At 38.9% G+C, this 23117-nt stretch overlaps 2 protein-coding genes across 2 annotated transcripts; both read left to right on the top strand.

The window, feature by feature from the left end:
- Positions 1–4976: 4976 nt before the first annotated feature.
- LOC107790828 (uncharacterized) lies at positions 4977–5603 on the top strand. The gene has a single exon (XM_016612790.1). It carries the CDS (start codon positions 4977–4979, stop codon positions 5601–5603), a length of 627 nt encoding a protein of 208 aa, XP_016468276.1.
- Positions 5604–22228: 16625 nt separating this feature from the next.
- On the top strand, positions 22229–22537 carry LOC142178921 (uncharacterized; the record flags this gene model as incomplete). Its single annotated transcript, XM_075248738.1, has 1 exon — positions 22229–22537. A coding segment is annotated over exon 1 (309 nt), but the record flags the coding sequence as incomplete, so codon positions are not given.
- Positions 22538–23117: the final 580 nt, after the last annotated feature.

Genomic DNA, 23117 nt, shown 5'->3' with positions numbered 1-23117 from the left:
GAAGCAGTGTAGAGTTGGCCCAGACCGTCTTCAACTACTAAGATCCAGAGTTTTCTTGGTTTGATAGGGTATTACCGTCACTTAGTAGAAGGTTTCTCATCTATTGCTGCACCTATGACCCGATTGACCTAGAATGGGCCCTGTTCAGATGAACCGAGGAGTGTTGGAGATCTTTCAAAAGCTCAAGACTTCTCTGATTAGAGCCCTAGTGTTGGTATTGCCTACAGGTTCAGGGCCTTACACTCTGTATTGTGATGCGTCACGTGTTTGCCTCGGCGCGGTGTTTCTGCAAGACGGTAGGCTGATTGCATATGCATCTAGACAGATGAAGGTGCATGATAAGAATTATCCATTCCATGATTTATAATTAGCAGCAATTGTTCATGCCTTTAAGATTTGGCGGCACTATTTGTACGGTGCCCCTTGTGAAGTCTATATTGATCACCATAGTCTACAACATTTGTTCAAATAGAAAGATCTTAACTCGCAGCAGCGGAGGTGGTTAGAAATGCCTAAGGACTATGATATCACCATTATATATCATCCTAGGAAGGCCACATACTGAAAAGAAACTTGATGCAGTATGGGTGATTGTGGATTAGAGCCAAGTCGGCTCATTTTATTCTAGTGGTACTTATTCTTCAGGGCAGCTGGCTCAAGCCTATATTCGCTAGATTGTCCGACTTCATGGCATACAGGTATCCATCATCTCTGACCGGGGTACGTTGTTTACATCGCGCTTATGGAAAGTCGTACAGCGTGAGTTGGGCACATGGGTTGAGTTGAGAACAACATTCTACCCTCAAACAGACGGACAGTTCGAGTGCACTATTGATGAGTGGTGACTTTACCATTTATTTTAGTCTCTTTTCTTTAGTGTCTATATTCGTTAATTATGATATGAGGTTGTTTATGTTGTGAATTGCTAGATTTTCAATTAAATGATGCCATGGAGAGAGTTGAATTCAATTGTAGTGGAATTGAATAAACAAGTGTATAACAAGTGCAAATTCCTTTAGTGATTCCGCATCTGCGGAACACTGTGCGCTTATGCGACCTCGCATTTGTGTGGAGAAGTCTGCATCTGTGGAATTCAAGCAACCTTCGATGGGATCACATCTGCAAGTGAGGAAACTCATCTACAGTCGTGCTTCTATGCTTGATGTCCGCATCTGCGATCGCACTTTTACGCGTGTAAGTCCGCTTCTGTAGAGTAAATGTTTTCCATCAAAGGTCACTTCTGCCAGTGGGTATCCGCATCTGCGGAACCTGTAATGACTCAGCCGGTCGTTTTGAGTATTATAATCTCGTTCCCTCATTTACTGCTCAATTGATGCTTTACAGTTGTTTTATAACTTACTGGGTTAGTTGGTTCGGGTTCGAAAGGAATTCAGAGTGAAATGAGACACTTAGTCTCATAATTGAAAATTTAAGTTAGAAAAGTTGACAAGATGTCGACTTATGTGTAAACGACGTCGGATTTGAACTTTGATGATTCCAATAGCTCCGTATGTTGATTTTGGACTTACACGCGTGTCCATAAAATTATTTGGAGGTCCGTAGTGGAATTAGGCTTGAAATGGCGAAAGTTGAATTTTTGGAAAGTTTGACTGGGGGTTGACATTTTGATGGCCGGAATCCGATTCTGGAAATTTGAATAGGTCCGTTATGTCATTTATGATTTGTGTGCAAAATTTGAGGTCAATCGGACGTGATTTGATAGGTTTTGACGTTGTTTGTAGAATTTGGAAATTTCAAAGTTCATTAGTCTTGAATCCGGGTGCAATTTGTGTTTTTGATGCTATTTGATGTGATTTGAGGCTTCTACTAAGTTCGTATGACGTTTTAGGATTTGTTGGTAAATTTAGTTGAAGTCCCGAGGGTCTCGGATGAGTTTCGAATGGTTAGCAGATTAATTTTTGAATTTGGAAGACTGCTGAAGCTGAAGCTTTCTGGTGCAATCGCACCTGCGAAACATTGGTCGCAAGTGCGAGCTGGGGTGCACAGAAGCAAAGTGCGTAGGTGCGGACTCTCACCTGCATGAGAAGGAATGCATAAGCGGTGCCTGGGGACTGTGGAGCGCAGATGCGGAAGGCATCTCACGGGTGTGGACTCATACCTGTGTGAGGGTGATCGCAGAAGCAAGGAATTTCACAGAAGCGAGGGAAAATCTGCATAAGCGGTTGCACAGAAGTGGTTAAAAATACTGCAGGTGCAGAACCTCTAGATAGTGTACAAAAACATAAGGGTCCGTGAATTTTCTCATTTTTGGACATTCCAAACACGGGTTGAGGCGATTTGTGAGCGAGAAATCACAGGAAATCTTAAGTTAAGTTACTTGTGAACATTGCTACTCCATAATATTGAATTATTATCAAATAATCTGACTAGATTACATGTTTTTGAGGTGTAGATCGGGGATTTGAACCTAGAGATTTGAAAATAAAATTTGAGGATTTCGAGGTCGGGTTGAGGTCGGATTTTGGTAAAATTGGTATGGTTAGACTCGTGGTTGAAAGACAAGAGTGGGTTTCTCTAGTGGTGAGCACCCTCCACTTCCAACCAAGAGGTTGTGAGTTCGAGTCACCCCAAGAGCAAGGTGGGGAGTTCTTGGAGGGATGGAGCCGAGGGTCTATCGGAAACAACCTCTCTACCCTAGGGTAGGAGTAAGGTCTGTGTACAAACTACCCTCCCCAGACCCCACTAGCGGGATTATACTGGGATGTTGTTGTTGTTGTTGTTGTTAGACTCGTGGTTGAATGGGCTTTCAGATTTTGTAACTTTTGTCGGGTTCCGAGACGTAGGCCCCGCATGCGATTTTGAGTTAAATTTCAGATTGTTATTAGAAAATTAGTATTTTCTTATGGAATTAATTCCAATGATTTGAATTGACCGAATCAAATTAATTGTGGCTAGATACGAGGCTTTCAAAGACCAATTCACGAGGCAAGGGAAGTGAGAAATTAGACGGTTTGAGGTAAGTAACACTTCTAATCTTGGTTTTGAGGGTATAATTCCCTGAATTACATGTGGTATGAATTCTATTAGAGATGACGCATATGCTAGGTGACGGGCGTGTGAGCGTGCATAATGGAAATTGTGACTTAAATTGATTCCATGGAGTTGCATAATTAAATAAATATCATTATCCTCATATCCTCCATGTCTTAGAGAAATTGAGTTGAGACTCATGTTAAAGATCAAGTTTTGGCTATACGCCAATATATTTTCGGACCCACATGAGTCGTATTGTTGTTGAATTAATTATTTAAATTTACAATTTTATACTCAGTCACATCTATCACTTGTATATTATATCTCAGTCTCTGTTATCATTCATTGATACTTCACATCTTTATGCCGAGTTGATTTTTCATGTCATTGAGAGCCCGAGAGACTGGAGATCCTGAGTGATAGTTATGTTTACTTATTTATACCTGGATCTGGCTATTATAGTATTTGGGCTGAAGGAGCCCCTCTGGAGTCTGCACCCACACAGTGAGCGTATTTGATATATATCTGGGTTGATTAGAAGGTGTGTACCGAAGAAGAGCAAGGCGATATTCTTGGTGCTCGTCATTTTTCGCCATATGGTGGTCATCATGGTGGAGAAAGAACGGCGACCAAAGTTCTTAGTTGTAGTTTCTTTTGGCCTACTCTTTACAAGGATGCAAGTGACTTAGTGAAAAGATGTGATGAATATCAATGGGCCGGTGGAAGTTCAAAGACAAATGAGATGTCTCTCACAACCATCTTGGAGATTGATATTTTCGAAGTTTGAGGCATTTACTTTGTGGGCCCTTTTATTAATTCTTATGGAAATACTTACATCTTGGTCGCGGTGGATTATGTGTCCAAATGGGTTAATGCCGTTGCATTACCCAATAATGAGGCGAGAAGGGTAGTGGCTTTCTTGACAAAGACTATTTTTACAAGATTTGGTACTCCACGTGCAATCATAAGCGTTGGAGGTCACAGTTTTGCAACAAGGTTTTTGACAATTTACTTAGCAAGTCTGGTGTTACTCACAAAGTCACGACTTCTTATCATCCACAATCTAGTGGTCGAGTGGAAGTCTCCAATCTGGAGATAAAGAGTATCTTTTCTGAAACGGTGAATGCTAATCGGACAGATTGGTCCAAGAAGCTTGATAATGTGTTATGGGCTTATCGGTCGGCTTACGAAACATCTATCGGAATGTCTCTATACTGGTTAGTGTTCGAGAAAGCTTGCAATCTTCTAGTCGAACTAAAGCACAAAATGGACAGAAGAATGTCAGAAAGCTTTCGATATGATGAAAGAATATTTGTAAATTCCACCTGTGTTAGTCCCCCCACCCCCGAACCCTAGAAATCGCTGCTATTGTACATGTCTGTTCTGGATAATGCATTTGGATGCATGTTGGGACAACATGATGCGACTTGTAGGAAAAAGCAAGCTATCTATTACATGAGCAAGAAGTTTACACAGTACAAGGCCAAATACACTTTGTTATAGCGAACCTGCTACGCTTTGACTTGGATCGCTCATAAGTTAAGGCACTACATGTCGGCATACACTAGACATCTGATATCCCGATCCGCTCAAATATATCTTCCATAAGCCAATGCCTACTAGAAAGTTGGCTAAATGGAAGATTCAACACAAAGCAAGTTTGATATTGTGTGCGTAACGCGGAAAGCTATCAAGGGACAGGCATTAGTCGACCATCTTGTAGAGAACCAGATGGAAAAGGACTACGAGTTGCTCACTATGTACTTTCTGGATGAAGAAGTGTTGTTCACAAGGGAGGACATTGCAGATCGTACCCATGGTGGAGAATGGTTTTCGACAGAGCAACCAACTTCAAAGGTGTAGGGACTGGGGCAGTCTCAATTTCTGAGTCAGGACAGCATTACCCAACTTTAGTGAATATAAGGTTTCCTTGCACCATTAATATAGTTGTGTATGAAGAAGCATGCATCCTCAGGATTAGGATGGCAGTCGACAAGAACATCAAGGTACTTCTGGTCATAGGAGATTCTGATCTACTGATACATCAAGTTCAAGTTGAATGGACTACCAAGAATATCAATATCATTTTGTACCTGCAATACGTGAAAGAGTTGTGCAATAAATTCATCAAGATCGAATTCAAATATATTCATAGAATCCAAAATGAGTTTGCCAATGCTCTTGCAACCTTGTCATCTATGATCCAACATCCAAATAAGAATTACATCGACCCTATTGAGATAGAGGTTCGGGATCAACATATGTACTGTTTCCATGTAGATGAAGAGGCAGACGATAAGCCGTGGTACTACTACATCAAAAGGTTCCTTGAAACAAGAGAATACCTAGATAATGCCACCCGTGGCAAAAAACGAGCATTAAAAGGACTAGCAAATCACGTTTTCCATAACGAGGAATTCTTGTACATGAGGATACCAAACTTGGGTTTGTTAAGGTGTGTAGATGTCACTGAAGCGACTAGATTACTAAAAGAAATACAGGCAAGAACATGCGGACCTCACATGAATGGTTTCACTTTGGCCAAGAAGATTTTAAGAGCTGAATACTTTTGGATGACCATGGAAAGTGATAGTATCCGTTACATATAGAAGTGTCACAAGTACTAGATTCACGAGGATTGCATCCAGGTTCTACCTAACAAGGTGAATGTAATAGGTTGTCCTTGGCCGTTCGCCACTTAGTCATGCACGTGATCGGACCTATAGAGCATGCCACATCAAATGGACACCATTTCATGCTGGTAGCCATCGACGACTACAACAAACAGGACAAAACTTATACATACAAGGTCGTTATGAACAAAGTGATAGCAGATTTTATCTATAACAACATAGTATGCCATGTCGGGATCCCAAAGTCAATCATCAACGATACTGCAGCTAAACTCAACAGCGATGTCATGGGGGAGATTTGCGAGAAATTCAGAATCGTCCATCGTAGTTCCATAGCCTACAGACTTCAAATGAATGGAGTTTTTGAAGCAACAAATAAAACATCAAAAGGATCCAATGAAAGATAGTGGAAAATCACAAACAGTGGCAGGAGAAATTATCCTTCGCTTTATTGGGTTACCGAACCACCATGAGAATCCACCAAAGCAACACCGAAGCTCTGATACCCACAAATGTCGAGATACAATCTTTGAGGGTCATTCAAGAAGCCATGTTAGATGGCGCAAAATGGATACGAGTTAGAGAGGAGCAACTTATGCTCATTGATGAAAAGAGAATAGATGCAGTATGCCACGGTCATGTCATACCCCGACATCGAGGAGCGTGACCGGTGCTCAACCGAGTAAATCCAGTCGAGCAACCCTAATTTACACTAACCTCTCATCATTACTCATGCATGATTTACCATACCATAATTATATATTGACTTTCATATTGAATACATTTGGCTCAATGGCCCATAATTTCTTTCTCGTGATGGTTATGCAACTTTATAAATAGCTGTAAATACTGCGAACATAAATACATGACAAAACTCAAATCTTTAATTACATGACCCACAGTGTACATGGAGCTTCTATGATAATAGAAACCTAAATACATAAAATGAACTAGACCCAAACACCCACTAGAACTGTAGTAAACTCACCATAAGCTGAGTAGTGAATAAGATCCCCATCAAAGATCCATATCATCATGTAGAAGTATACGTGCATCCATTAAAAGATGCAGCGCCCCCAGCCAAAAGGACATGAGTACATGTGGAATAGTACTCATATGTAAAGCAAACCGAACAACATATGAAGTTATGGTAACTCAAATAAGAGGCAAATGAAGTACATCAAGAAACTACGAAACATCCCATAGAATCACATTTCAAGTCTTATTATACTTGCATTATTCTAAACTTCTTTTAGGATCAACTGAGCCATATGAACTATACATGGAATACATAATATAATGTAATTGTAACAACATGTACAAATAAGGCCAACTAAAGTGACACCTTCCTCTTTTATTTTACACATATACATTTCATAGACCGTCTTTGGTGTTCACATATCATATTATACACCTATGCGTCTCATAGACCATTCACATTGTTTACCCACACAATACAAATAAACCTATTAAAGGGCATAGAAATACAACATGAATATGATGAATCATGGTACCAACAAAAGGGCTTGGATAGCCGTTAACGTCAAGAAAATTTATTAATAGCTTCCACTAACATTTATAATTATTGATTCGGGGATCCTCTATAACCATTTTCCCACAAAGCGTCTCTACCACCTCACCCCAATATATGTGGGTAGATGTGTATCATAATACCACAATAGCTACACAAAGCGGCCATTCCGCCTCACCCCAATATTTGCGGGTGGAGGTGTATCACAATACCATAATCCCTACACAATGTGGCCCTGCCGCCTCACCCTAATATATACGGGTGGAGATGTATCACAGTACCACAATTCCTACACAAAGCGGTCCTACCGCCTCACCCCAATATATGCGGGTGGGGGTGTATCACAATACCACAATCCCTACACAAAGCGGTCCTACCGCCTCACCCCAATATATGCGGGTGGAGGTGTATCAAAATATCACAATCCTTACCCAAAGAGGTCATACCGCTTCACCCCAATATATGCGGGTGGAGGTGTAATCCCAATCACAATACCATATATAAACTGAAAGCGACATAGTTGGTTATTAAATTTAAGGTCGTAATTTCCCATATCATTAGAATACTTCATGTTTATGCTCATCACGAAGAAACAAAACTCATTACATTAGCACATGCATGGTAAATCAATAAGTCGATTTCAATGGCACATGAGCCTAATTTCGTTTCTTAAGGTTCATCATGATTTAGCATAGGACATCTCCCTTTCATCCCATTATTTACTCACCTGGCATCTTGTGGTCATTAGCAAGATTGATGACTCTTGGGGACTTAACAATTGAAGTCATTTACATACATTATTTCAAAAGCATACAACAATAGTGGAAACCATTGGGACATACAACACCTCATAATTCTCATTTAGGCAACGACCACATTTCATGTTCATACTATCACTTACTTGTACTTGCCATGGGTGATCATAGAGCATTTAAAATATTTAGAAACACCATAACCTCTCCTCATGAGGGTGTAGGAGCTTATAACACATTGGGAACATAAGTACAAATATTTTTGTCTCATAATCTTTCACACCATATATCACTTCACATTACTTTCAGCTACTTACAACATCATTATTTCATTGGCTCCCTTGGCCATACATATTATTCTTCATTTATGGCACTGTGGCCGTATATCATATTCCGCACTTTCATTTCTTTACTTTCATGGGTCATCATCATAAACATCATCATATAGAATACTCTTGAAATACCTTTCCCAAAAAGGGCAATACACAATTTCAACTCATGAATATGTAAGAAATCAAAACATATTGGAAATACCTACCAAGCATAGCATTAGTTAGAACAACCGCATTTGGACACGACTTGAGTACATAAGCTTTTGGATAATTCAATTTTCGGAGTAAATTTGGAATAGTTGAATCAAGGCCCATTTCATAATATTTCACACATCATTTTATTTCGTTGGCGCTATTGGCCACAGGTATAACTTTCATTCTTGGGACAGTGTTCACACTTGATATCCCCAACTCGGTACTTCACACTTTATATCCCCAACTCACTACTTTCACTTTCAAGCATCTATATAGATTATCGACAACAAGGAATCCCTAATCATGACTTTTAGTACACCTATGAGCAATTACGAGTCTTATGCACATTGAGACTTCTTACACAATTTGGCATAATAGCCTTCACTTTAAACACTACTTTGAGCATAACATTTTTATACCCAACTCATGCTTTGAACAAATTCCCGAAGGATAACATCATATGATAAGAGAATCCGGAATACATTTTGAACACATACCTTTCAACACAGCTTATTCGGAATAGCTCATTTATAAAGAATAACTCGGGACTTACAAGAACATGGAATTAAATTCTAGGAAAGAAGTTTAGCCAACATACCTCGCTTTGAGATTTTCTTAAATTACTACAATGTTCTGTAAATTCTAGCAATCCCAATCTATTTTTAGACTTAACAAAATTGAACCATAATTAGGACGATATTCATGGTTTCATCTCATTTGAGCATTTTATCAAACACTAGGTGTGCAAATTTAAATACGAGTTTCTTCTACAAGATTTCCTTCACTCCTCTACCCAATATTTACTCATTTGAGCTCAACAATCTTCCCATAAATCTTATTGGTACATGCATGTATAAATAATACTCTCATACCCAAGCATCATACTCTATATCAACCATCTTCAACCCAAATTTAAAATTGAAGAATAGGAGTTTGAATCTTACCTCTTGAGTGAAGATCTTGTGAGATTTTCTTATTTGATTTCAAGGCTTGAACAAGATCTTGATGAACAAAATACTTCATTTACTTTCTCTCTATAGAACACTCTTACTTCTCTCTAAACACCTCAGATAATTGCCCCAAACCAAGCCCTAAAGCCTATTTATCAAAATGGGGCCGAGTTATGAAAATAGGAAAATTAATCCTCCAAACTCAGGTGTGCGGTCGCATAATGGTCCGCACAATCGGTATGCGGGTCGCAAAATGGACCGCAAAATTAATGCCCAGAACTGGGCTGCACTGGCCAGGTGTGTGACCATTTTGCAGTCGCATAACCACTTTTGCGATCGCATAATGATTCTGCGGTCGCACATCTGACCGCAAAATAATATTCTTCCAGCCTTTGGTAATTTGGTCATAACATCCTGTAGGAGTGTTCAAATGATGAACTATTTGAAGTGTTAGAAACTAGAGTCTAAGATATTGCATTTGATAGGTTGCTGATCACATGACTCCTTATATATATGTAGATATTCTCGTTCAAAGTTTGTTGTTGTGAGTACCCATTTGAAACTTTAGTCTATCATGAAATTTTCAACTTGACTTAGACTTAGGGCTCACTTTAGACCCCATCCCACTCATAATATTACTCGTATACTTATTATAATATCAAATTGATATCTATCATATTAATAGCCCTCGTCTGCATACAAAATAATATAATTAGCGCACATCAACTTTCTTAATAGTACTTAAGTACTTCGGAATTTTTTTTCCGGGGTGTTACAGGTCAGCTGTATCAAAATAGGATGCCTAATGAATTCAACAAGAAGGTGAAACCTCGGTAATTCACACTGGGGCAGTTGGTTTTGAAGAAGATATTTCCTCATCAAGAAGAAGCCAAGCGAAAGTTCGCGCCGAATTGGCAATGTCCTTATGTTGTCAATCAAGTGTTGTCGGGAGGAGCATTGATCCTAGAATAAATGGAAGGCAGAGTCATCATGAAGCCCATCAACTCGGATGCAATCAATAGATTCTACATTTGAAGACAATTGTAACACCCCGGAAAATTTTGAAGTACTTAAGTGTTATTAAGAAAGTTGATGTGCGCTAATTATATTATTTTGTGTGCAGACAAGGGCTATTATAAGAATTATATTAATTAATCATGATAATATATGTATGAGGTGAATAAAGAATGTTTTATGGTCTAATAAGAGCCCCAAGGCTAAGTCAAGTTGAAAATTTTAGGATGGGATAAAGTTTCAAGTGAGTTCGTACAAGACCTAACTTCAAATGAGCATACCTCTCATGATATGAAGATTTATATGGTGTATTACCTATCAAATGAAAGGTATATGTGTTTAGTTTCTAACACCTCAAACCGTTTTTCATTTTGGACATTCCTACAAGAAGTTATGACCAAATTACCAAAGGCTGAAAAAATGCGATTCTGCGACCAATTTTGCGATCGCAGAATAATTATGCGATTGCGAAAGTGCTTCTGCGACCACAAAACAGGTCGCATAATGGACCAGTACAGCCAAGTTTTTGGCACCAATTTTACGGTGCATTTTGCGACCCGTATAGCCATTCTGCAGTCCATTATGCGACCGTATACCTGATTTCGGAGGGTTAATTTTTCTATTTTCTTAACCCTATCCCATTTTGATAAATAGGCTTTGGGGCTTATTTTGGTGCAATTATCTGAGGTTGTTTAGACAGAAGTGAGAGTGTTCTAGAGAGAGAAAGTAGATAAAGTATTTTGTTCATCAAGATGTTGCCCAAGCTTTGCAATCCAACAAGGAAATCTCACAAGATCTTCATCTAAGAGGTAAGGTTCCATACCTTAATTTTCAATTTCGAATTTGGGTAAAAGATGGTTGATTTGGAGTATAATTCTTGGGTATAAGAATATTCTTTATACATGCTTGTACTAATAAGGTTTGTGGGAAGATTTTTGAGCTCAAATACGTAAATATTGGGTTGTGGAGTGAAGGAAATCTTGTAGAAGAACCTTGTAGTTAAGTTTGCACACCTAGTGTTTGATAAAATGCTCAAATGAGCTGAGATCATGAATATCATCCTAATAATGGTTCAATTTTGTTACGTCTCAAAATAGATTGGGATTGCTAGAATTTATGAAATGTTGTAGTAATTTAAGCAAAGCTCAAGGCAAGGTATGTTGGCTAAACTACTCTCTTAGAATTGAATTCAATGATGTTCTCATAAGTTTCAAGTATGGTTGTCTCAAGTTCCTTATTCTATGTTTTGAGTTATTCCCAATAAATTCAATTGTCCCGAATAATCAAAGTGTCGAGAATAATGTATTCAAAACGTGTTCCGAATGTTCCTAACACATTATATTATCCTTTGGGAATGTGTTCAAGAATGATATGTGTATTAAAATGTTATGTCTTTGAGTTGTGTTTCAAATGAAGGTTATGATTCCAAATTGTGTGAGAAAACTCAATATGCTTAAGACTCTTAATTGATCATATGTGTACCTAAAGTCTTGATTGGAAATGTTTTACTGTTGATAACCTATAAAGATGGTTGGAAGTGAAATAAGTGAATTGGGATATAAAGTATGGCCAATGTGCAAGAGTGAAAGTTATACTTGTGGCCAATGGTGCCAATCGAATTAAAAGATGTGAAATAAGTATGAAATGCAATGATTGATATAAGTGAAAGTTATACTTGTGGCCAATGGTGCCAATGAAATAAAATGATGTGAGAACGGTTATGAAATGAGCCTTGATTCAACTATTCCGAATTGACTTCGAAAATAGAATTGCCTAAAAGCTTATAAACTCAAGTCATGCTCATATGTGGCTGTTTTAACAGACGTTATGATTTGTGGGTATTTTCAATGTGTTTTGCGTTCTTACATATTCGTGAGTGGAAATTGTGTATTTCCCTTTGTGGGAAAAAATATGTCAAGAATAAATGGTGTGTTATTTGTTGATGATTTTAACTCGTGCATCAATTGCCAATTATTTTACTCCATTTCTCGGAAAGAAATCTACTGTGCTTAAATTGTTCATTTCTAATGAACTTAAAGTTGTGATTTCTAGAATATTATATGTATGTTGATATTTATGATGATGATACATCAGAGAGAAGAAATAAAAGTGTGAAATATCAAATATGGCCACCGTGCCTTGAATAAAGAATCTTGTGAATGGCCAAAAGAGCCAAGGAAATATTGTTGTTGTTATTGGTTGAAAATACTAGTGGATATTTATACAATGTGAAAGATGATGAGGTAAATACATTTGCACCTATGTTATTTTTGTGAATTGTTCCCGTTATTTGGGATGAGATTGATGTGATAAAATTATTCCTCTTAATTTGGATGAGATTGATTGATATAAAAGGGTTGATGTCTCGAATAAGACAACCTAGCCGATCGAGTCATGATCGGACACCATGCCGCACACATGGTGGTGATTGTGCTGGAAATGGAAATTGAAATTGAGATTCTAGTTGATGTCTTCAAATAAGACAACCTAGCCGATCGGGTCGTGATCGGACTCCGTGCTAAAATTACGGTGGTTTTGGTATTGATAGTAATGGTGGTTGATGTCTCTAATGAGATAGCCTAGCCGGTCGGGTCGTGATCGGGCTCCGTGCTAAAATTACGGTAGTATTGGGATTGATAGTAATTGTGGTTGATGTCTCTAATGAGATAGCCTAGCTGGTCTGGTCGTGATCGGACTCCGTGCTAAAAGTACAGTGGTATTGGTATTGTGAACAGTGGTATATCGGTGCTAAAGATCTCCCAACCAAAAATAATATTATCATCATAATTTGATTACCACTTCACAGTGTTATCTTCATATTTTGGAAATTATTTTGTTTTAACTTGACATTTGAATATCATTGATTGTGATTTGTTGCTTCTATAAATTTCACTTTCTTACATTGGTATTCTATTTTGAAAGTGGACAGTTAGCTTTACATACTAGTACTATTCCATATGTAAGAACGTCCCTTTTGCCGGGGGCATTGCATCTTCAATGGATGCAGGTGATTCATCAGTGGTGCAGCTTTGGTCCTCGTTAGCAATTATTCCCTATTAGGCAGGTTTTGGTGAGCCCTATTCTATTTTGGGCTCGATGTCACTTGATGTTACACTTTGTGTGTTGAGGTATAGCCGGGGCCTTGTTGCCGGCACTTCCATACTATTCTTCTGTCATATTTAAAGGCTCCGTACACAGGTTGTGGGTGGTGTATGATGTTGGGAACTGAACTAAAATTATTGCTATTTGGCAAACATGTTTTTCATTAAATCTATAAACTTGTAATACTTTGGAAATTATGAACGAATTTGCTAATGGAATGAATGGAAGTTGTTAATGAAATCTTTTCAGTGTCTTATTAATGGAGTACATCTAATATTATTTCATGAATGAGTTTAGGTAGAATGAAATCTAACGGGCTTGCTCAGCCGGGTTTACTCGGTTGAGCGCCGGTCACGCTCCCCGAGTTTGGGGCATGACAATAATAGATGTAAGGCCCCATAAAATTTCGCAAAGGAAAAATAATGTTTCGTGGTGCCGAACTGGGCTTACTTGTTTGAGGAAAGTAAAAGAAAAAGTTGGGCAGAAAAATGCATTTTTGTGCCCACTATGCGGTCGCAGAATCACTCTGTAGACTGCATAATGGCTGTAGAGTGAGGTAGGGATGGGCCCGTTTGGCGGTCTGGTTTGCGGCACATTATGCGACTGCAGACCAGTCATGCGGTGCATTATGCAAGGAAGAAAGATGGGCCACTGAGAATGTGTATTGACTATCGGCAGCTTGAGAAGAATTACCCTGTGAATGACTTAAAATTGGTATCTATTGTTCACGCATTGACGATTTGGAGGCAATATCTATACGTTGTTCCATGTGAGGTCTATACCGACCATCGGAGTCTCCAGTATCTGTTCAAGCGGAAGAACCTTAATTTGGAGCAGCGAAGATGGTTAATATTGGTGAAAGACTATCATATCATCATTTGGTATCATCCCGAGAAGGCCAATAAGGTGGTCCATGCCTTGAGTATAAAGGCTCAGAGTATGGGCAATTTGACATATTTTGCGGTAGCAGAGAGACAACTAGCCATGTATGTTCATGCTTTGCTAATCAATTTCCGAGACTTGACTTTTCGGAGCCTAGTAGGGTTCTTGATGTAAGGCCCCATAAATGTTTTCCTAAAAACAAATGAGGTTTCGTGGTGCCGAGGTAGGCATATGTGTTAATGATTGTTGGAGGAATATATTTGGCAGAATTGGGCATTTCTGCAGCCTATTATGTGACCGTAGAATCTCTCTACAGGCCACATAATGGCCGTAGAGTGAGGCAGTCATTTGGGCCATTTTGGATGTCATTTTGCGGCACACTATGCGATCGCAAAACGATTTCGCTGGCCGTACACTGATTGGAGAGCCAGGTTGGAAATTTTGAAGAGGGAGGTTCTGCGACGCATTATGCGACCGCGAAATAGGTCTGCGGCGCATAACGGTCACAGAGTAGGGCAGACCAGCCCAGTTCCGAAGAGTTATTTTGCGGCCGTTTCCGCGGATCGCAGAAGCATTATGAGGTCGCATATGCGACCGCAGATCCCATTTTGGAGTTTCATTTTTGGGTTTTTATAACCCGACCCCATTTCATTATTTAGACCCTATGGACCATTTGTGAACGGAGAACTTGGTATTTGGAGAGAGAGAAAAAGGCTCTAGAGAGGGAGAGAGTTCCTCAATTAATTATTGCCTAATTCTTACTCAAAATCTTGGAAGAATTAACAAGAGAAGCACGCTAGGTCTTTATCCTAGAGGTAAGATTCTACACCCTATCTCTTAATTTCGAAATTTTACTATAAATGGGCAAGCAGTAAGATAATTCATGGGTATGAAAGTGGCTTATTTTGCATGCATGATTGATCATGGGATGTAGGGAGATTGTTGAGCTAAAATAGTAAAGAATGGGTTGTGGGATGAAGGAATCCTCCATAAAAGGACCTAGAAATCTTAATCTACACCTAGTGCTTGATAAATTGCACAAATGAGCTAGAACCATGATCATTTTCCTAATTTTGGTTCAAATTGCTACTTTTCTAGAATAGATTGAAGTTTTTAAGATTTTCGGAATATTTAAAGTTAAGGAAGCTCAAGTAAGGTATGTTGGATAAACTCTTCTCTTAAAATTTAACCCCACAATATCCATGTAAGTCCCGAGTTGCTTATTGTGAATCGATTACCCAGATATGCTGGTGTCAAAAGACATTCGTGATCAATATGTAATTCAAATGCTCTTGTTATGTTGTACTACTATTTGAGAATGTGTTCAAATTAGGGCTTGCATATCTAAATGCCATCACCTCAAGTGTTGTTTCAAAGGAAAGCTAATGAAAGCTTGTGTAAGAAATCGTAATGTGCCTAAAATTCCTATTTGCTCAAATGTGTGCTAAAATGTCTTGAATAGAAATGACTTGTTGTTGGAAAGTCCATGATGATGGTTGAAAGTAAAAATGCGTGCATGAAATATGAAACAAGAAATACGAATCACATAATGCGAAATATGAAATATGAAATGTTAAATATGAAACACGGATAATGTGCCAAGAGAAATAATACAATTGTGACCATTAGTGCCAATGAAATGAAGAGATGTGCAAGAAATATGAAACGGGGTGATTGATAGAATAGGGTGATGTCTCACATGAGACTGTCTACCCGATCGAGTAGTGATCGGACACCATGCCACACACATGGCAGTGACTGTGTTAGAATTGTAATTGAAATTGTGATTTGGTTGATGTATCGCATAAGACGTCCTAGCCGATTGGGTCGTGATCGGACACCATGTCGCACACATGGCGGTGCCTGTGTCAGAATGGTAATTGAAATTGTGATTTGATTGATGTCTCGCATGAGACATCCTAGCCGATTGGGTCATGATCGGATGCCATGCCGCACACATTGTGGTGACTCTGTTAGAAATAGTAATTGAAATTTTGAATAGTGGTATACCGGTACCAAAGATTTCCCAACATAAAATTTGGAAATTTATTTAAAACCTATCTTTTCTCTAATTTGATATTTGGTAATTGTTTGAGGATTTAACTGATATTATAATTATCCTTACTTGCATTACTGCTCGTTTCTTTGAGAGAGTGTTTAGTCATATATACTAGTACTATTCAACAGTACTAACGTCCCTTTTGCTGGGGGCGCTGCATCTTTAATGGATGCAGGTTGTTCCACAACAGGCGATATTGATCAGCGATAGCACTACACTCTTTTCCCAGCTGATTTGGTGAGCCCACTTCACTCGGGGTCATGTACCTTTTGTTCATTTTATCACCATGTTTTGAGGTATAGCCAGAGCCTTTTTGTCAGCACTATCATTATACTCTTTTGTATCTAATAGAGGCTCCATAGACATAGCGTGGATGGTATGTTAGTATGGGGAATGTCAAATTGGTAATGTTGTAATTGTATCACACGTTCCACATCAAACTGTGAAAGAGTATGTATTTTGAAACTTATAAATGATGTAACTACTGATAACGAGTTTTAGTTGTTGTTTACATGATCCTCCTCACCTCTTAATTAATGAATTTTTACTGTTATTCTTGAATAGGTTCGGGTAAGAGGTAATGTACAGTCTTGCTCGGTCGGGTTATCTCGGTTGAGCGCCGGTCGTGCACCCTGACTTTGGGGCATTACACTTGCTTGCGTGGTTTCTCGGTCTTCTCTGTATGAGCACATTAGAGCGGGTCAGTATGACGGCCCCTATTTGCTTGCCCTTAAGGACACAATGCAGAATGGCGATGCCAAAGATATTTCTATTAGAGAAGATGGGGGTGTAACGGATGTAGGGCCGGATATGTATGCCTAATGTGGATGGGTTTCATGAGTCTATCCTTGAGGAGGTTCACACTTCGCGGTATTCCATTCATCCACGTGTCACCAAGATGTATCAGGATTTGAGTCAGCACTATTAGTGGAGAAGAATGAAGAAAGTTATAGTAGAGTATGTAGCTCGGTGTTTGAGCTGTCAACAGGTGAAGTACGAGCATCAGAGGTCGGGCATTTTGCTTTAGAGACTTGAGATTCTAGAGAGGAAGTAGGATCGTATTACCATGGATTTTCGTTGTTAGGCTCCCACAGACTTTGAAGAAATTTGACGCAGTGTGGGTTATTATGGATAGACTGACCAAGTCTGCACACTTCATTCCGGTTGTACCTACCTATTTTTCAGAGCATCTTGCTCCTCAGATCTATATCCGTGAGATTGTTTGTCTCCATGGTGTGCTGGTGTACATTATCTCTGATTGAGGAACACTCTTTACATTGTATTTTTGAAGAGATGTGTAGCGTGAGTTAGGCACACAAGTTGAGTTGAGTAGAACATTGCAAACCCCAGACAGACGGGCAGTCCGAGACAACCATTCTGATCTTGGAGGATATGCTATGTGCCTATGTTATGGATTTCAGGGGTTCATAGGATCAGTTGCTATTGCTTGCAAAGTTCGCCTACAATAACAGCTACATATCGAGTATTTAGATGGCTCCTTAAAAGGCCTTATTGTCACAACCCAAATCGGAGGGTCACGAAGGGCACCCTGTGCCTTACTCAATCGAGTACCAATGTAACGTATCTTTTATATCACACCATCATGGGTAAGTAGGACAGGAGGTTCGTCATGAGATAACCAGAATACAACGTAAAGGAATACTCGACATAGGACGATCCAACATGATATAGAAACTTATCCATGTGCCATAAGGGCCTATAAGGCTGACATGAACATTTGTACACTCAAAACATAGGCTCACAAGGCCATACAAGTACCCATATATATGACATATGTCTACAAGCCACTAAGAGTACATCAAAATCATAATGGTCGGGAAAGGGCCCCGCCATACCAATCAATACATGCCCAGATCATACTGACCAAATAGGCAACTCCTGAACAAATGGAGTGCACCAACACCTTCCACTGAGCAGATAGCCTACTAGGAGGACTGTCAACCTGTCTATCGGGACTTTCTGGCAGGAAACGCAGTGTCCCCAGGAAAAAGGGACTTCAGTACTAATAGAGTACGGAGTATGTAAGGCATGAAAAGAATTATATAAAAGACGTGAAAGAAACATGGAGTAAAGGACTCGAATGACCACGTTCTTAACGTTCAAATGACCATAGTCTTAACGTTTCATTCCAAAAGGAAAGAAGAGATAGCCTTAACGTGTCTTATCACAGTCTATCCAATGACCACGTTCAAATTGTCTCATCGTACTTTAATCTACAACAATGATAATAATGCAATCGATAAGCTACGAAAGATGCAACTATCGTACAACGAACGACAAGCTTATTTATTATTAAAATAGGCAGCATCTCCTTTATTTTCCTTTCTTTCCACAAGTCCATAAAACCAACAAGATTGCATACGATTTTCAACTATATACTTTCAGCACCACAATAAACCGAACAGCTCAACAACACAATCCACCCTACATAACAACAAGTGCACAAATGTCCCCAACAAAACTATTACTTAATACGACAAGCGGTAAGCTTGGATTGGAACCAAACCCCAACTCTTTTTACCATCTCCCTTATACTTAAACAACCTTCAGACAGTCTAGAATATAAAATCATATATTGGCATGACATTGCAACCTTATATCCATCATAAAAGTAACATTAAACAACCCAACAAGATATTACAACAATATGGATAACTTTTAGGTATTGTGTGGTTGCTTATTCTCCTATTTAAAACATCATCAACATCCTAAAACTATTTACTAGCATAACAACAATACGAACTTTATAACCAAGCCATTCCCCGTGATTTCCAGCCATATGATGTCATATACACAACTCCAAAATAGTCCGATAAGAGACAACAACATCTTATACAACTTCAAGTTCTATCTTGTAATTCTTCATCCAAATAAGTTAACCAACACACATATAAGCTTAATCCCAAGAAATATAGTGTTATACATACCTTAAATAATCATAAAAAAACTCGAACCAAAGCTTTCCCTATCTAACAAGCACCCTTAACGGCATCACAACACCATAGAAACGTTTTTCTTCACTTAGGCTAACTTTTGAGGATAGGTTTAGGTAAAACCACCTTGGATTAGACTTGGAACCTTGGAGAGCTGATAGTGAGGTGTTCATAGAGTTTGGGAAATTTCCTTGGTCGAAAATAGCCAAAAATGAGGCGTCCAACCCCGTTAAAATGTTCAAGGGTCGTCCACCACCTAAGTGGGTCCCATTGGGAGCTGCTCGTGCACTCTCGCGAAAATGCGAATATCTCTATACTCTAATGTCGTATCAACAAACAGTGTAATGTGTTAGAAATTAGACTCATAAATATTCAATTTGTTAGGTGGAAAATCCTGTAATTCTTTGTATATTGGGATAAGAGCTCCGCTACATTTGACCTAATATTCAGTACATTTATGAATGTAACTTGTGATGATCTTTTTCAACTTATGTTCCACAACTCGCTTAGCTTCAAAACATAACATAAGACTATCATATGAATTAAATAAATAATAACATAACCTCTTTATCATGTTAATAACCCTAGCCTCACCCCAAAAGTACATGTTATAACATTCCCAACTTGTCGACTTTCGATGATACTTATTTTCTTGTATTCGCTTAGCTTCTAAGCCTTCCAACACTCTTTGTACTTGTTATTCATGATCTTAAATATTTATAACCTCCAAGGTAACATTATTAACTTTTTATGTTCTTTCAAATATAATCTCATTTTTGAGCTTACATCAATTGTCTAACGATGTACTCTCACGTATGAAAACATGGAGTGTAACATCATTCCCCCCTTTGGAACATTCATCTTCGAATGCTGACTTATGGTCTTATTAGTCTCATAACTATAACTCTTACGAATACTTTAATATTTTCCTTGCCATCTATGCAACTGTTCTGCGACTAAATCTGAAGGCCGGGGAATTTCCCCCTTTAGGCCTCATTCTCGCACCACGACTTGTGGTCGGAATTCATCCAATCTAGTAACTATTGTTACCTTCTATCATGCATCCTGTATGACCTTTTCCTTGTATGTGCGACTATGTGACCCTTCTCTTCTTTTTCCTCCAACCTTTAGCCAATCTCTAGGCTGCACTTTGTTAACATGTATAGAACTAAGACAAGCTATCATTTTAGGCATCTATAGGTGTACTGAAGTCCTTTGCTTGGTACTTTGTCGAACTTACGACTATTTTTATATCTTGTTTCATAGCCTCGGTTATATGTGCTTGTGGCTTAACTAAATCTAGGTAGGTTATACTATACCATAGCACTTGCTTAAGTTTATTATTACCCGAGATCTATTGCCCAACTCCAGGTTACTCTTTCTTAGCTTATCCTATATGTATAAATCTAAGTCCTCTAATGCTTCCTCATCACTGTTCATCTTAAGACTGATGGCCTAATCACATCTCATACTTTGTAAGTTTTATCCATCCATTGTTGATTCATCTTAATGTTAATCCATAATTAACAACTGATAACTTGAAACCTCTTACGTAATACATTGTCACTAGGGTACAAGTCGCATCGGGGATTCATAGCATGCCAATGTGTTTCATCTTACAAGGGGGGGGGGATTCTAATCTTTGCAATTTATGAAATCCATTTTTTTTAAATCATTACTCAATCAAAGTCATAAATGTCATCCTCTGATCAATCACAACTACACCCTTACTCTACTACTAGGGCAACATGTCATCTTTTCTAATTGCTCCTAGTCTTAGACTCATTTGAGTTCATTAAGGCTATACTGAGTTGTTTATAACATTAGGAAACCATCAACTCTCTTGTTTTGATCGGCTTAATCCCGAGGCCTTACCTATTCTTGTCGCCTTCTCACTCATCTTTTCCAATCCTTACTCCTATAGCTAAAACCTTGTTGCTCTATCATACTTTTGCTTGCGACCTACACATATCTATTCATACCACTCGTAACCTTCTTTTAACTTGCTAGCACCATATACTTCCTTCCGTGCCTTCTCAGTTGTCTTTAAATGTAAGCAATTACTTTTCCTGATCGTTCTGCCACTTGCTGCATGGATACTTAGCTTATCTTAGTGCTCGCAAATACTGGATTCCCTGTAACTCATATGATTTCAAACATCACTTTTGACTTCAGTTCATTAGTCACGATAGGGGCCATTTTCTTATGGAGTGCATCCAATATTGTAGTGAGACTGTTGTTACAAGGTCATGTCTTCTTCAAGTTACTATGCGTAGATTGAAGCTTTCTTCCTTATTTCCTTAGCAAGTCTTTCCTTGTAGTACTTAGGGGAGACCCTCTGAGTCTTGTAAAGCTGCGAGCTTATTACATCATATACTGAAGGGGAGGTGCCTTGGTGTATGTTGTTTGCTGATGATAAAGTTTTGATTGATGAGATGATAGGCGGCGTTAACGAGAGGTTGGAGGTTTAGAGACAGACCCTCGTGTCTAAAGGTTTGAATTTGAGTAGGACTAAAACTGAATATCTGGAGTCCAATTTCAGCGACATGACATGAGAAGAAGAATTAGACGTGGGGCTTGACTCACAAGTCATCTCCAAGGGAGGTAGTTTCAAATACCTTAGGTCAATTATCCAGGGGGGTGAGAGATAGATGAGTATGTCACACATCATATAGGGGTGGGGTGGATGAAATGAAGGTTATCGTCTGCAGTACTGTGTGACAAGAATGTGCCACCGAAACTTAAGGGCAAGTTCTATAAGGAGGTGGCTAGACTGGCCATATATTATGGGGTAGAGTATTGGCTAGTCAATAATTCCCGTATCCAAAAGATGAAAGTAGGAGAGATGAGTATGTTCAGATGGATGTGTGAGCACACTAGGTTGGATAAGATTAAGAATGAAGATATTCAGGAGAAGTTGGGCTTGGCTCCCATAGATGAGAAGATGCGGGAAGCGATGGTTAGATGGTTCGGGCACATGCGGATGAGAAGCCAAGATGATCCAGTTATGAGGTTTCAGCGATTGTCTTTGGCAGTTATGAGAAGAGGTAGAGGGAGGCCTACGAAGTATTGGAGTAAAGTGATCAGGCAGGACACGACTCAGCTTCAGAGTTTCGAGGACATGGCTCTTTATAGGAAGGTGTGGAGGTCGAGCATTAGGGTTGAAGGTTAGGAAGGAGTCAAGCATTTTTCTCCTTCGTTCCGAAGGGAGGATTAGTCTTTTAGGGTATTGTCTTGTACTATTAGTGGTGTATGTTATCTCCGCACTATTTTCTATTTTTTCACTGTACTGTGGCATTATTTCTTGTTGTTGTTATTACTTTTCCATCTATTTTCGTTTTTCTATGATGCTTATATTATTTTTTTTATTTTTGTTATTGTCACCGACACTATTGTCTATTTTCGTCTTCTTGAGTTGAGGGTCTCCTAGAAATAGCCTCTCTACCCCTTTGGGGTATGGGTAAGGTCTAAGTACATTCTAACCTCCCAGACCCCATCTGTGGGATTTTACTGGGTTGTTGTTGTTGAAACAATTTCCCAAAATTTCTCTTCAAATTCCATGGATTAGATGTTAAATCTCCTAAACGATAATGTTATGTATTAAAAAAGGATCAACATCACTTACCCAATAGTTTGTATGAAAATGACTCTTCAAAATCACCTTCCACCGAGTCTAGGGCTAAAAAATGTGATGAATGAAGCTATGTCCCAAAATACAC

This window comes from Nicotiana tabacum, unplaced genomic scaffold (genome assembly GCF_000715075.1).
Source record: "Nicotiana tabacum cultivar K326 unplaced genomic scaffold, ASM71507v2 Un00050, whole genome shotgun sequence".
In the NCBI taxonomy this organism is placed as follows: Eukaryota; Viridiplantae; Streptophyta; class Magnoliopsida; order Solanales; family Solanaceae; genus Nicotiana; species Nicotiana tabacum.
This window is presented reverse-complemented; position numbering and strand designations above follow the sequence as displayed.

Coding starts and splice junctions, on each gene's coding strand:
- LOC107790828 (XM_016612790.1), top strand. CDS start 4,977: ATGGCAGTCGACAAGAACATCAAGGTACTTCTGGTCATAGGAGATTCT.